Consider the following 14921-nt stretch of genomic DNA (forward strand, 5'->3'; position numbering starts at 1 on the left):
ACAAGAAACGTATACATATGTAACTTTTGAAAATATACAAACTTATAAATGAACTAATTTTTCCATTTTCAAGTATTCGACGAGATTTCGAAAAATAAATAAAAATAAACAAGTTGATTTCTGCATACGTATACAGTCCATCACAGAAATATTGGTACCCTCCCAACTGTCTATTTCAACCGATTGACATTTTTTTAAAACACAAGGTTCAAAATCTGTATGAATGGAAATGCATGTCGTATTAATTAAGATTTTGGTTAATATAAACTTTATTGCAAAATAACAATTCAGTGTAATGAAAACAAGAATGTAAGTAAATTATCGCAGAATTAAAGCCAGAAAAGTATTCGTACTGGTATTAAAAATACAATGAACATTCTTAGAACTAATACTTTGTGGGGCCACCTTTGCATTCAATGATACTTTTTAGGCAATCTGGTATAGGTATTGTACACTAACTTTTTTGTATATTCCACATCTACAATGTTTCAAATATCCGGAGCTTTATGATTTAACATTTCTCTACTTGTTATAGCATAATTCTTTTATTTCTTTTCCATTTCTGACCATAGGTGTTCGATAGAATTTATATCTGGATATTGCAGGGGTGTCACCAAAAAGTGTGAGGTACATATTTTCTTCAAACAATATCCAAGATACCAAACAATACAAAGTTTTAATACAGTTACTCAATGAAAAAGTATAGTCAAGTAAACAAACAGAATCTGCTTTCGATTAAAGTAATAAATATGTCATTAGGAATTCATATTGATTAAAAACTGACTTCTATAACAAAATTCATATTGATTAAACAAACGAAAAAATTCAACTGAAGTAATTCGCATAGTGATACGATACGGATAATAAAATGGATTTTAAGCAGACGGTACTTCTGTATTAACATAAATGCCATTCTCATCGACGAAAAGGTAAAAGAAAAGATCCCGACGACGTACGTAGATAAATGACAAATTGTTCTCGGATCAAATCTCTCTTCCGAGCCTCCTTTTGTGGCGTCGGGCGTTTCACGCTTGATTTTTAAATTGTTCGCTGGTGCCTTTATATTCTGACACGTGTTATTCGATAACACGTATTGGGTGGCTGAAAGGAGTTTATGCTCCGGTAGAAAACCGTGAAATTTAACAATGCTTTCCTTTATAAAATTGAAAAAGTCGGTACTTGTTTACATGAATTTAAGGAATAGGTATATCTAATTACAGAATAATTTTAATTAATATGGTTAAAATGAAAACTATTTAACCAGGGATGCTTAAAACCCACGTTTTCCTTTATAAATGTGAACAATTCACTTAACACATGAATCTAAAGGACAGACTTATCCAATTACAAAAATATTTAATTTAGTTTGGTTAAAGTAAAAATGTTTTAGTCAGGGATGCTTAAAAACTATGTTGTATCTATACATACATATGTCTATTTTACTTAAAGTCAACTGAACTAATTTATCTTTACGTACTATTTTTTCGTTAAATAAAATTGTTTATCTTGTTGCAGCTGTGATGATTATTGAAATGATACTGCTCTTAGAATCAATTTTCTCTATGAAATATGCTTAAAAATTCTTACTGATTCTGTAAGAGTCTCCGAAACTCGATATTAATGACAACAAGTACAAGTTTCTTTATGCTCTGTTGACAATAGACTGAACGTAATTCCGACAGTAAATTTTATATTTACATTAATTCACTATTATATGTACTTAATTTGCAACACTAATATTTTCCCAGTAATGCAATGCTTTCCAGATAACAGAATGTCATTAACCTTTAGAAGATAGGAATTTGATTTTTGCAGGAAGCCGAGCCTCTGCTTAGCTTCTGGTTATTGTGTTTTGATTGGACTCCCCAGGGGTGGGAATAACGCCGTTGTGAATGTCACATTCATCAAGGAATTACTGTATATAACAAACACATAGAAGTTCTAACTCGAAAATATAAAAAGTCATGAAAAAGCTTGCCCGTCTTCTAAAGTTAAACACGTCAATTCTTTCTTAATAGTTATTCCAGAATACACGCGATCCATCCCCGTAAATCTTTTTATTCTAAACATCCACGAATCGCTCGATACGCTAACTAAAATATTTACTATACCTCTTCCATACAATTTCACGTTTCACAATTCAGCATCGATCCATAATGAAGTAAGTCCACGTAATAAATGTTCTAATATCAAACTCATGGATGTGTTCGATCCTCTCCTGACCGCTCGGACATTCAGGCTCCTTCACCGCGGTTTCCCTCGAGCCGGATTCACGAAATTTGCCTCGCCGAATCCCCGAAACCTCGTATATACACGTTTTATCAGCCAATAACGGTGGCTCCTCATAAATTTTCGATGTTATTACGTCGATGGTAAACGCGGACTTAAGAGGTGGCTAGGTAACAGGTAATTTATAGAGATTAGTTTCAGTCTGGGGCGTACGAAACGAGGAAAAGGAGAATGGTGGAAGGGGGGGGGGCGAAGGAAACAATGACGAAACTTTTCGAAACGGGCTGCAGGACGGAAGAAAGGATCTGCGCAAATCGTTAGCTACGACGGGGGTGGGAGGACTTTTCTTCCAGGTGTTGTTCCGCTCGGAGAGCATGAAAGAGTCAGGTGGGTGGGAAACGGTGAAAACGGACTGTCAGATGGAAATAGCGGTGAACACTCGATAAGAACGTCCCTCAGGATCCCCCGTTATCCGATCCAACGTACATAACTATTCGATAGAGTGCGCAGGTTGCCAGAGAAGAGGCTGAGTTCTCGAAAGGCAGAAATGTTATCCGGCGAATGTGCACGACGACGGTGGTGGGTCTACGTGTATCAGAATTTCGCGGCAACGTCTGAATATTTTAATATCACTTTTGTCGTGACCTTTGCTTGGGGGAGCGTGGCTGCCTTTTTGAAAACTTTCTTAATTTTTAAGGAAAAACTTCTTAGTACCCCTCTGCGTCTCGTTATCTCTATGTGGAAATAACAAATAAATTTATTTCATGGTTCCAAAGTAATCAATAATATATCAGCTGAGTTCCTGTTTCTCGAGACACTGGTATGTACATATGTAGCAAATATATTCATTTTTAAGCGGTATTCTTAGGCGTGCCAATTAGTGATTCACCATCTTTTCGAAAGCGGTGACAATTCTAAGAAGAATTAGGAACCTGTGCTGTCACTAATAACCCAGACAAGTGATTGATGCGACCATAAATAATAAAGACAAACAAATGATTCTCCGGAATACATTTTCTATGAAAACGAAGTTACCTCTGTAACAGAGTTTTCTATTCGTCTGGAATATGCTTGAATTATTTAATAATTAAATTAACAAGTTAAAACATAAACACGTCTGCGTTCTTCGTCACCTTCTATTCGACAATATAATTCCATTACCAAATAGAAGGTATTCGAAAAAACAGAATTTCTGTCAGTCTCCAACAGTCAAAGTGAAATTCTACTATTTTTTTACTCTATGAAGCAACGCGGAACCAACGGTTCGGAAAATAAATTGTCAATCAAATTCTGTCTACCTCAGGTGGGCCAGAATATCACATAAACCGCGGGTATTGAATTAAATAAGCGAGTAATCGTTTCAACCGATTGTCCTCGATTCCACAAGGACGTCGTGTACGAACTTCACGCGAACAAGTCAAAATATTTTCGTCGCTTCAGCGAGCTAGAATGAATTTCGATTGGTTACATCTCATCCTCTGGGATGTTGTGTACTGTCGATGACATGAAAGGACATGCAGGCGTTACAAATCTCTGTGAGAATGATGAATACGTTCCTCTGTGATTTTCGAACATTAAATACAACGCCGGTTACGGGTTGAAATGGATGAAAAGTGGATGTGTATGGTGTCTCATTATTCATTAGTCGGTTAGCACATGATTAGTGCTGATTGAAATGATTTCGATGTACAATACATGAAAGTATGCCAATTTACCATTTACAGTTTCCATTACTTTGATTAGTATTCGGTGCAAAGATTGATTTAATTCAGACTGTTGCAAAGTAATATCATCACGCTCTTTGCGAAAGCAATGAACATATTTATAATACACATATTTACTTATATTGGAAAATATTCACCATTTTTGTTAAGTGAAAAAAGTAAAAATTGAGAGAGTTATACATTATTCTGCTTACCTAGTTGAAACGAAAAAAAAGAAGAAAAAAATTTGTTACTAGTATCAGTGTGATTATGGCAAAAACCAGCATGAAAAAGAAATATCGAAAATATAAAAACTGCGGCACTTTGAAGTTAGAATATCGATTTTTTCCATTTTTTCGTATTCACGGTTTTGAAATGTAAAAAAAAAAGGTATTTTGTAATGCTGATTCACACGATAACGGTACACCTATCGAAGATGTGCATCAAATGTGAAGTCAATTATGATACAAATACCAGCCATTCCAAAATATGGTTTAAAAAAAATACGTTTAAAGCTGTGTACGCTGCTATTTGCAGGCTGCGTGTCATCTTCTTTAAAACATCTATAATTTCGTTAATTTTACTAATTTGGTCAAATCATTATGCAGAATGCAGCAGATCGTATTAATTGCAATCGTGTAATTTTTCACAGTTGGATATACTATGTTATATGTATAATTAAGATGAAATATTTCAATGCGCCAGTTTGAAAAAATTATTGCCTGCGCCTAATTAACAAAGAACTGAATTGAATCATTCTCTCCAGAGATAACGTTATGAGGTCTGTATATGTATAACGTAGAGGATATTAGAGTGCATTACATAGTACGAAAAGAAATTATCGTGAAGCAACGACTTGATAGAATAAATAACATTCCAAATCGTAGATAACAACGTTAAACTGAATAAATATTCGTCAAAACCGTAGTATATCTGCTTGGGTTATATCTATGATAACGTTAAACCAGACTATGAAATATACTTCAATCATATTACTAACAAAAGCGTTATTCTACAAAACAGATAGATACATTGGTAGCTAGTGTACGTTAGTAAATGGTACAGCTAGCAATAATGCCATAATAATACACTAAAAGTTACATAACAGCTTTATTCTTTAATTATTGGTACGGATATAGACTGCATGACTAGAACTTAATAATTGATACAAATCCTTTATTATTATCGATTCAAACAATTGTCTAACCAAAACATAGAACAATATTACACAAATATTATCAATGCTAGCTCAATTAATTTCATTCCTAAAATATCTGCTGCAATTATAAATAGAAAAAGCTATAAGATAATATACAAATTGAAAAGGTTTTGTTTTCCCATTATTTCTGATCAATAACCTCTTCTAGCACATTTCTATTATTTAAATCATTCTTCCGAATGTTTCCGGACATTCTTTTGGAAGAAAGTAGAGGGTACTGATCCTTCAGGGATTTTGTAATGATTCCCAATATAGGACTTCCTATATTTGAACCCTCTTCCACATTCACATTTCTTCAATCAATATCGCATCATTCATTTGAAGTAACATGTTATGTGTTCTGCCGAACCACTCGGGGCCAGTATTAAATTCCTTAAAGGGCATATACCTGTATAGGATCTGGTCCTATCGGGATTTCCCGCTCACGTATCCGCGACCATTGCGTTTCGAGGTTTATCCACGGTCGTTTGCCAATCTCTTGGACTCAACGAGACTCGCGAAGTTAGTTTCAGCAGTTGTTTAAGAATGGAAACGGTGCTGAATCGTTTAACCGAACATTTTCGTCTTTTTAAAAGTTCCCAGCGAAAGCGAGAACTTACTTCGGATTTGTTTGCTCTTAATGGAATTGTTAGTTCCACGAACTACACCAAAGGAGAGAAACGTTTTATAAAAAAGAACAATAATATCGGCAGCTACGAAAAGATGATCAGATTCGTTTATTGAACGCGATACAATCGTTCAAATGCAAAATAACATTTACAACAATTACTGTTTTTTACCTTCATTAAATTAATAATTTAAATTTAGTCAAGTATTATAATCGGACTGGAGAAAAGAAGCTTGAAACTTCTGCTTCTTTTAACTCTATTTAATATGTGTACGGATAAGTAATTCGTTAGTCTTTCCTAAGTTTAGCCTTTGTTTTACAGTAAAAATAGCAGAGCCAAGCACAAAAGCGGAAAGATATATTGCATTGAAATTCTAACGTTATTTTATTAAACACTTAGAAAATCTTATCACCGTCTATTGTCTGTTCAGCACTACTATCGATACTGAATCTAGCTTCTAAAGCAAATTTGCCAAAAGACGGCTGAATAGGTACTCTGGAATGAAAATTTGTGAACCTGCTAGAGCTTATACGATAGCACAATCGGCAGCAAAATCGAATTGCCCCATTTATCCCGTAAAGGTATAAATACAAAGTCTGATATTGTAAATGTAACAAATGTTATACAAAAATGTGTTTGCAACATATTATGAGGAATATTTGGGAAACAAGCTTTGAAACAGATTTTTTTATTGTCTAACGTTAATGTTTCTTTAGATCTATACCGTTTCAAATTAAACACAGAATCATAAAACACCCCGATTTTTATGTGTCGTGGTCAACAAATTTTACTTTTACAGACTCCATGAGTACCCCACGTAGGTACTTATCAGCATTCTGTTATATTAAATGAAAGTAAAAGTTTCAGAAGTTCAGATTTTCAAAGTCATTACATTTTTAGTGAAACGAAATTTATCCGAAGCAAGTTAAGCAAACTGTATCATCGACATTTCAAGGAATATTGAAAATGGAAGCGGAAAATCAAAGTGAACTGATATCGATTCCATTCAGCACCGTTCCAAGAACAATCATATTTTAATTAATGAAATATATCAAGTTATATGTTGTTCATAAACTCACGTCATATTTCTCCTGAATATGAGGTCCAGCCTGAGCGATGTAGAGGGTGCTGGCAGTGTCAAACACCAATTCGAGGGGTATTCTGGTCACTCGCTGTCTGGCCATCTCATAACAATTCAAATACAAAGTGACGTCGGTTAACGACACTCTGATGACGATTTTGGACCATTTCTTCGTCAATTTTGGCACCGCAAATTTTGCTACCTCTTCCGAATCCGAGTGTTGATCGGAATTAGTATAAATCAATGAAACGTTCTGATTGGTTCCTAGTCCATCCTGCGAAGAAAACAGTATTTATTACATACACAATGTTTATCTTGATGTAATAAGAATTTAACTTACACTTCACAGTTTTAACTTCAATAGTAAAGAACAAATATTTATGTATTTTTAATAATATATATATTAAAGATGTATAGCAAAAGTATTGCAAATTTATAATGTACATAGTAAATTTAAAAATATATATTGTCACTTAATTAACAGCGTTTACATTTACGCTATACTGGTCTATACTTCGTACTGTTTTTTGTATAACATTAACGTGTGTACCATAATTGTTATTACTAATCCTAGACTTCAACTGTATTCCACAGTCTTCTCTATGCTTTTTGTGCCTTGACACATTATTGTGTTAGCTTTGGGAACAGGTTAGGTGCGAAACATAACCTGTATTCCAATTTGTGTTGGTGAGGAAATGCTGACTATATTTACTTAACTTTCACTGTAAAAAGTATTATCAAAAATTATATTGTATCATTAAGAATAGAATCACCGATCAGTCGACTTCGACCACCAATATCACGGCGAGAAAGCGAGAAAGGGTTGTATCCTTAGGTGAACACATCTCAACGACATAGGGGGATATGGATAAAGAACGTGACCTAAGTCTGGGGGTAGTAAATAAGATTTTGAAACAAAAATAGGAATCTGGATCAGTTGAACTGAAGCAAAATGGAAAATGTCGGAGAAAAAGAAGTACCCATCGCGATAAGACTCTTTTAACAAGAAATGGTAAATTATACCCCAGGAATAGGAGTTTTGACATGCAGCATGATTTATCTAAGGCTGAATTCACAATCTATGACTTTAATATGTATCTAGGAGTGGAACCTCTGTCCATATTAATTCGCAGAATATTCTATCCAAATTCTATTAAATTGCAAGCATACCCGACATACGTGTAGGTACTGTATAGCTGCCAGAAATGTGTCGAAAAGTACGGCAGCGATCGTGACGTAGGTACGAAAAGTGACTCGAAAAATACAATTTTCAATCTATATAGCGAAATCGACGATTCTCGGTGTTAGCAGATTTTTCATCGAATAACCCGGCAACCGTTTCCGGTTTCAAAATTATCTCAGGATCGCCTTTGGGGGTGGCTGTCATGGGTGAAGATAAAACAGCTCGGGATTCGAAAGTCGAGATGTTTTCCCGCGGTCGCAGGTTCGGGCGCTACCGATTCTCGTGGGGATCGAAGTCCCCATCGAAGCGCTCGAGAGCAGCGGGCTGCTTCACCTGCAGAACACGTAGACGTCCTATTACCCGTGGAAACGGTGCCACGAGAAACGTGAAAGATCTCAAAGAAATTTGAAGACTCGAGAGCTGCAACAACGGCCTCGAAGGGATTGGGAAACATGAGGAAATGCCTCCTCCTCCTCCTCCGTCTCTCCCACAGCGGGGAAGCGTCGACTTAAAAGTCTATCGCGCTACCGGAGCCCATTCCTTATAAATCGACCGATTGTACTTGGAAATTTTTGTCGACTTTCTGATTGGCTTTATATTCCGTTCCATGTCGTGCATTTTTTCTCGGGGAAGAATTCTCCTCCGGGGGTTTTATGCGACGAGCGCCGTCTTCGAGGAAGGATGAACAACCGTATGGGAAATGATACGTGAAAAGATCCGGTCGCATTAGAATGCGGTTCGTCATAATGCTGGGGTAAATGGAGAATTTCTAGCCGATTTTAAGTCTTTGCTGATCCTCTGTTCATAGAATGGAATACATATTTGACAATTTTCATTTTGTTGACTCGTTTGTCACCCATCTTTTCGAACATAGTTGTCACGCAGGGTCGCTTCGACCCAAGCCAATTTTTGAACAGTTGCTGTTTAAAAAGTTCCTCTTATATTGAGTCGTAAAAATTCTGAAATATATTGTAAATATTGTACCATATACTTTTATTGAAAAAAATTAACATTTAAAATACGATCATGTTTGAAAAAATTGTTGAAAAATTAAATTGTATAATATAGTAATATAGATAGCATATGGTACTACTTAGCATAATATATTATAATATAAAATGTATAGTGAATTAAAATTCAATATAAATTCTGCCAAAAGCACGATTATAATTTCGGTAATCGTAAAATAAGATATTCACAATCCGCCATTTTGACAGGTTTGGTGGTTCTAGTGTTGAAAGAATTCTTATATAAAACTTGTTTTATTTGGAGAACAGGATATGTAAATAATGTCAAACTTAAATTTATCATGACATTAATTGAAGAAATTTGAAATTCACGTTGAATTTACTTTAGAATTATTTAAAGAATTCCCATTCCTATTATTGGGGAATTGAAAAGGTGGCCACAAGAATAAGAAATAAATAATCATTTTTCTCAATGTTATTGACTTTGAATTTACGAAAAACTAAATTTATCCATTCAATTATACTTGTAATACTGTTTCAATAAAAAAGTCGTCAATAACAATTTGCACACTTTTAACTATATCCAAGTTCCATGATTTAACTGATCTTTAATCGTATATAAATATTGACAAATAGTTTTTTACTTTTATAAACTTTTACATAAACGTCATCTTTTTATGACTACATAGACTGTGGATTTTATGCATTTGTAGCTTTTAGGAATCTGAGAATTCTTGCTTTTTGTTGGTTTTCATAAATTCGTTTATAAAGTGTTATTTTCCATAAAAGTCCGCAGTTTATTTGTGACATAACAAAACCATACTATATAAATGAATTGGTTATATATGAATAATCATTTTTAATTACATGAATATTGATTAATTATTACTAATTGCTTTACTATCATTTTATAACCTCTTGTTGCGAGAATAAAACTGTCAAAAATCATTCAGTTATACGTACCGAAATACGAATGCCCAGTTGCACCACAGTTTCGAAGGGATTAAGGACTGCGAAGAGATAACTGGTTCTGTGGGATGTTGGTTTGAAAGTTGCCACTAAAGTAAACTCGGCCGGCAATTTTTCCGGAAGATATAACCGATATGGTTGCTTAACTTCAGAGCCAGGTCGAAAACCAAACGCCGGAAATCCGTCGAGGGCATCGTCCATGTACAAATTATTATCGTCTGACGCTGGCACGGTAGCCTCGAGTAAATCATAAACCACTTCTGAAACACAAAGGTGCAAAGAAAAATGATTAGAAAGCTTCATACTCTCCTGAAAAGATCGACTATTATTCGTTCAAATTATAATTAACAGGTTGAGTGCCAGTCAAGCACTCAACATTTTCAAGGGGTTACAAATAAAACGGAAATTATAGTAAGTTACAAGTTAATGCATAAGTAACTGCCTCAAGTATCTCATGGATTCCAATCATATTGGTTTCATGTATTTTACTGCTTGAAAGATAAATGTTTAGCTTTTGGAAAAACCTCTGCCATCTATTTGTGAATAACATCACAATCAAACTGTTGATAATTCAATTCCCTGCATTGAAAATCACAAAGAAAATATTTTCAAATATTTTACATACTTTCACTTCACACAAAGAATAAATAATACTTATATTCAAAATTTATTTCAGAAAATAGTTTCAAAGAGTGTATAAAATATGTGTTTAATTTACTGATTGTGAGAAGATATTAACTGATTACACTTTAACGAAAAGGAAAATATTTTTTCTATGAAACTTACATGTGGATAAGGTGGACGGTAATTAATGTAAGTTAACCGATCACAGAGATTTCAGAAGTTTTGAATTCAAGTTAAACTGCAATCCCGATGAACTAACTTTCATAGAAGCTGACCACGCTTTTCGTTTTTCCTTACTTCTATTTGCCGAGCCATTCCGCAAAATTACAGGCCCTCGTAAGTAAAAGAAGGCTAAAAGTTCAGCTTTAAGCCGAAAAGTGTATAAAACTCTGTCCATTAAGACGATTTTAGATCAACATCGCGAAAGTAGACAAGTTGCGCGCGCAAAAAAAAAAGACGAGAGAGATAGTTTAAAATTTAATTAGAAATTTTTTCCTACAACACTTTTAAGAATTCACGTAAAAAACGTTCTGCAAATTGTATTGCTCTTTAAACTGCTTCGTACACGTGGATGAGTAAATAGCCTTTGTGAATGTTCAAGTACGATTATCAAAACCTGCAAGGTGCAAAATTATAATCGTTGAAAAAAAACGTACATTATAATTACGATTCTAATGCAACTAAAGAGAAGAATTTGCTTCGAGTGATCAAACCTTTTCGAAACGTACGATCTACATATTTACAGGCGGAATACAACATTTCGATGCTACTAGAATTGTAGAAATTCATTTTCAGATGGACGTCATGGAAAATAAACGAAGAGTAATTTAGCATTCGTATGCTAAAAGTATAAAAATTATTTTCTTGGAAAATTTCATCCACGGTTGTAACAGAGGCGCCTTGGCCCTGCGATCGCTTCGCGGTGTCGAGTTATAAATTACGGGCCGCTTGTATCCCCCTTGTTTTATGCAAATTGTTTAAATTTAGTTCGAGGAACAGTCTCGACGATATATCAAACCGGCTAACTATCGGTCCGCGTTGGTAAACCGTGAATATTATTTTAACGCGATCATCTGCGAACTGCTCCCGTATGTATGGCCCGACGAGACTATAGTTAATTAAGGACATCGTTGAAAACAGCAGCGTTGCGCCGCGGAACGTGCCGCGAGCGCGCGCGGAGGAGAAAGAAAAGTGCAGAGGAGAGAAAAGTAATTCAAACTCGAAGCGAGAACTTTAATTATTTCGGTGCGTGGAGACTTTAAAGAGCTCAGCGGAATTAGCGTGTGAAATCTTGATAACACCGCCGTCGGTTGACACGGTTCGGGACTCGAAAAATCGCGAAGAGCTAAATATTTTTGAACATCTTCTTGGTATAAAATGCGTAGAACTATTGTGTAGAGGGTGTCCATCGTAACATCGTTCAGATAGCAGCGTAGATCCAAAGAACGTCCGTTTTATAATCAGTTTATATTCGAATGTCCTACGTCGCTTTTGAACATCCTTAGGATGTTCGTGAAATTTAAATTTCGGATGTCCTAGAAACGACTGTCCCGAAAGTCCTACGGATGTGCTCAAGAATTAAATTTCGCATGTTCTAGGTATGTCCGTTTCTTCAGCCTTAGTTTGTAGGATTTAAATTTCGGATGGTTTCGTTTAGTAATTTTGGCTCAATTTCGTTCCGGGCAAGGTGATGGATTCCTATGAGCAAGGTGTCATTCTTCGGAGAATTAATAAACAAGTGTATCGACACTATAGTGGTTTCGTGCGGAAATCTGAAAAAAACATTTGTTTTCTTAAACTGTCTCTAATCAACACAGAATCAGTATTCTGTTTTGAAAATAAAAATAAACACAATCTACTCACAGAGCATAGCTCCTGGACTTATATTTTCATTATAATTCCTTACAGGACATTTAACCTTTTATTCATTAATAGGAACTAACTTAATCTAATTTCTATTAAGTGCTGAAGTCGCAGGAAATTTAACTTTTGAGACATTACCATAGCGTTTTTAGAAACTCTTTAAACGTTCCGAAAAAGTGCAAAGAATATTACTTTTACACATTCGGAAAATGATCTGAGAATATTGACACAGAACGTCCTCAGGACGTTGCACTTTGTAAATTGGACCTTCCTACGACATTTAAAGATCTTAACGAAGACGTAAAGGCGACCTGTGGACCTTTTCTGGATATCCTCCTAATGTACATAACGGCCGGAACGGATGTTCTCCGGACGTACGTATGATGCTTTTATGCTGTTTGGGACTGTTGAACATAATTTGTAAAATTCAGAAATGATAGAGTCGACGTGGTTTTATTTACTTGATGAATTGATGAACGCAATGGTAATCTTACTTCTGACCCCACATCTAAAGAGTTTAAAACAAATTTAATTGTAAGTATGGTACACGGGGTATCATATAGTTGGTAGTACAACCGGGTAGAAGGTGATTTTACATGAAAAAATAAGTCAAAAATATATCAAAATGTTTTCATTTAAAACTTCGTTCTCGAGAAAAATGATTTTGAATATTAATCTCGATTGCGTGTATTCATGACAGTAAGTAGAGACGGAATGCAATGAACAGACGCGCTAGTCAAGTCCTATTCGATTGAACGGGTATCCAGCAGATTTTCAAACCCCTTACCTGATTGTCCCATTAGTTTCATTGTTACATGATACCCTGTATATAGTGTGTAACCAATGAAATGTTTATGACATTATTTACATTCTACATTTATATTTTACTGAAAGTCATTTTTATTATTATTTGTTAAATACGATAGAAATAAAGTCAGAAAAATTACTACAATGGAGAATTTAGGGTCTTCAACAAGGAACAAAATATAATTCATAGCAGCATAATATGGTAAGAAATTTCCGTGAATTAGCAATAAACAATGTGGGACCTGTAAACTGTTAAAGAAATAATATGTATATTTCTTATACTTTTCATTTTAGTCTTATTACTTGCACTGAAATATATATAAAATATAATAATCATCGTAAGGAAAGTGTTAATTCATTATTCGAATGATCATGTCTTGTCATTCATTTTGTTACTTGGACGTTTCAAAATCGCCATTAGATTATCCAAAAAAATTCGGTTATTTTAATTTGATTAATGTATGATCGAAGTTTCACTATTACATTTCTTTAACAGAATTTGTAATATTAAACTAACTTAATCGGTATTGCCATAAGAACCTTATCGTCGAACACATAAAAGGCATTAGTACCACATTCACTTTATGTACATCGAATTCATATACCATACATACTCGTGGGTGATTATGATCATATTTCTATAATATATCACGACCCCATTTCGCACACCATGCATCTCACAGATTCGAGACACTATATACCGCGGTTCACCGCAGCTGAAAGCTCCCTTCGATAATCGATATTTATTGTCGAAATATGAGTTCGTGCAGTAAATCGCATTAAAAACTGTACGCCTAGCGTCGTTTCGGTGGGCCGTCCACCGCCATTTTTCTTCGTGTATAGATCTTTCGGCTTTGTTCAATTATTCCTTATAAATTATATATCTCTTTATGCAACCATTCAGAATAAAATATTTTGAAGACACACGACTTCGAACAGCATAAATAAGTCGTAAGCAGAATAACGCGAATAATTTTCATATTCCAGTGCATATTACAAAACATTATTCTGAAGTTAAAAAATAAACAAGAATATTTATTATTCTGCTAATATATTGTATCGTTCTTTCTTCAGTTCAATTTGTTTAAAGTACACATAACAGTACTTTTCATTTTTAATAGATACAATAGATGATCTAATTATTAGAACCACTTGTATGAATTGACGATTTTAATTGTATTCTTCATAATCACATGGGCTGAGCTTAATTTTGTTGTATATTTGTAATGGAGAATTGGTAATTAAAAATTATCCAATGTAGAAACCTTAATATATATTGTCATTTTAATTCTACCAAAAAAAAACATTTATTTGCACTGTGGCTGTAATACTTTGATCACCCATTGTATGGTAATACTTCCTATACTGATCATGTTCCCTTATTTCGTTGAATATTTCATTGGGGGTCAAATATTTCTTCTCATATCCTAGTATTGAAATTCAATAAAATAGATTGTTTGATTTTTACATATTTAACTTGAAAGAATGAATACATTCCATAAATACATTTTATTTCAGAATTAGAAGATTTAGATTCAGACTTACGTATTTCTCTGATACACACGGAACAATCTTGAGATTGCGTTTGAACACTTCTCTATTTATTTCTAAGTACAGGGTTGAAGCTTCGACTAGATGAGATATCTTGGATTCTATATACGATTCTC

General features: G+C 34.4%; 1 protein-coding gene across 1 annotated transcript; it reads right to left on the reverse strand.

The window, feature by feature from the left end:
* Positions 1-6826: 6826 nt before the first annotated feature.
* LOC107191883 (collagen alpha-1(XV) chain-like) lies at positions 6827-13256 on the reverse strand. The gene is made up of 3 exons (XM_015581025.1): positions 13235-13256; positions 9955-10220; positions 6827-7114 (listed from the first exon to the last, which is right to left on the reverse strand). Exons 1-3 carry the CDS (start codon positions 13254-13256, stop codon positions 6827-6829), a joined length of 576 nt encoding a protein of 191 aa, XP_015436511.1.
* Between the last annotated feature and the right edge of the window lie 1665 nt (positions 13257-14921).

The sequence above is a fragment of the Dufourea novaeangliae genome, unplaced genomic scaffold, assembly GCF_001272555.1.
Source record: "Dufourea novaeangliae isolate 0120121106 unplaced genomic scaffold, ASM127255v1 scaffold248, whole genome shotgun sequence".
Lineage (NCBI taxonomy): Eukaryota > Metazoa > Arthropoda > Insecta > Hymenoptera > Halictidae > Dufourea > Dufourea novaeangliae.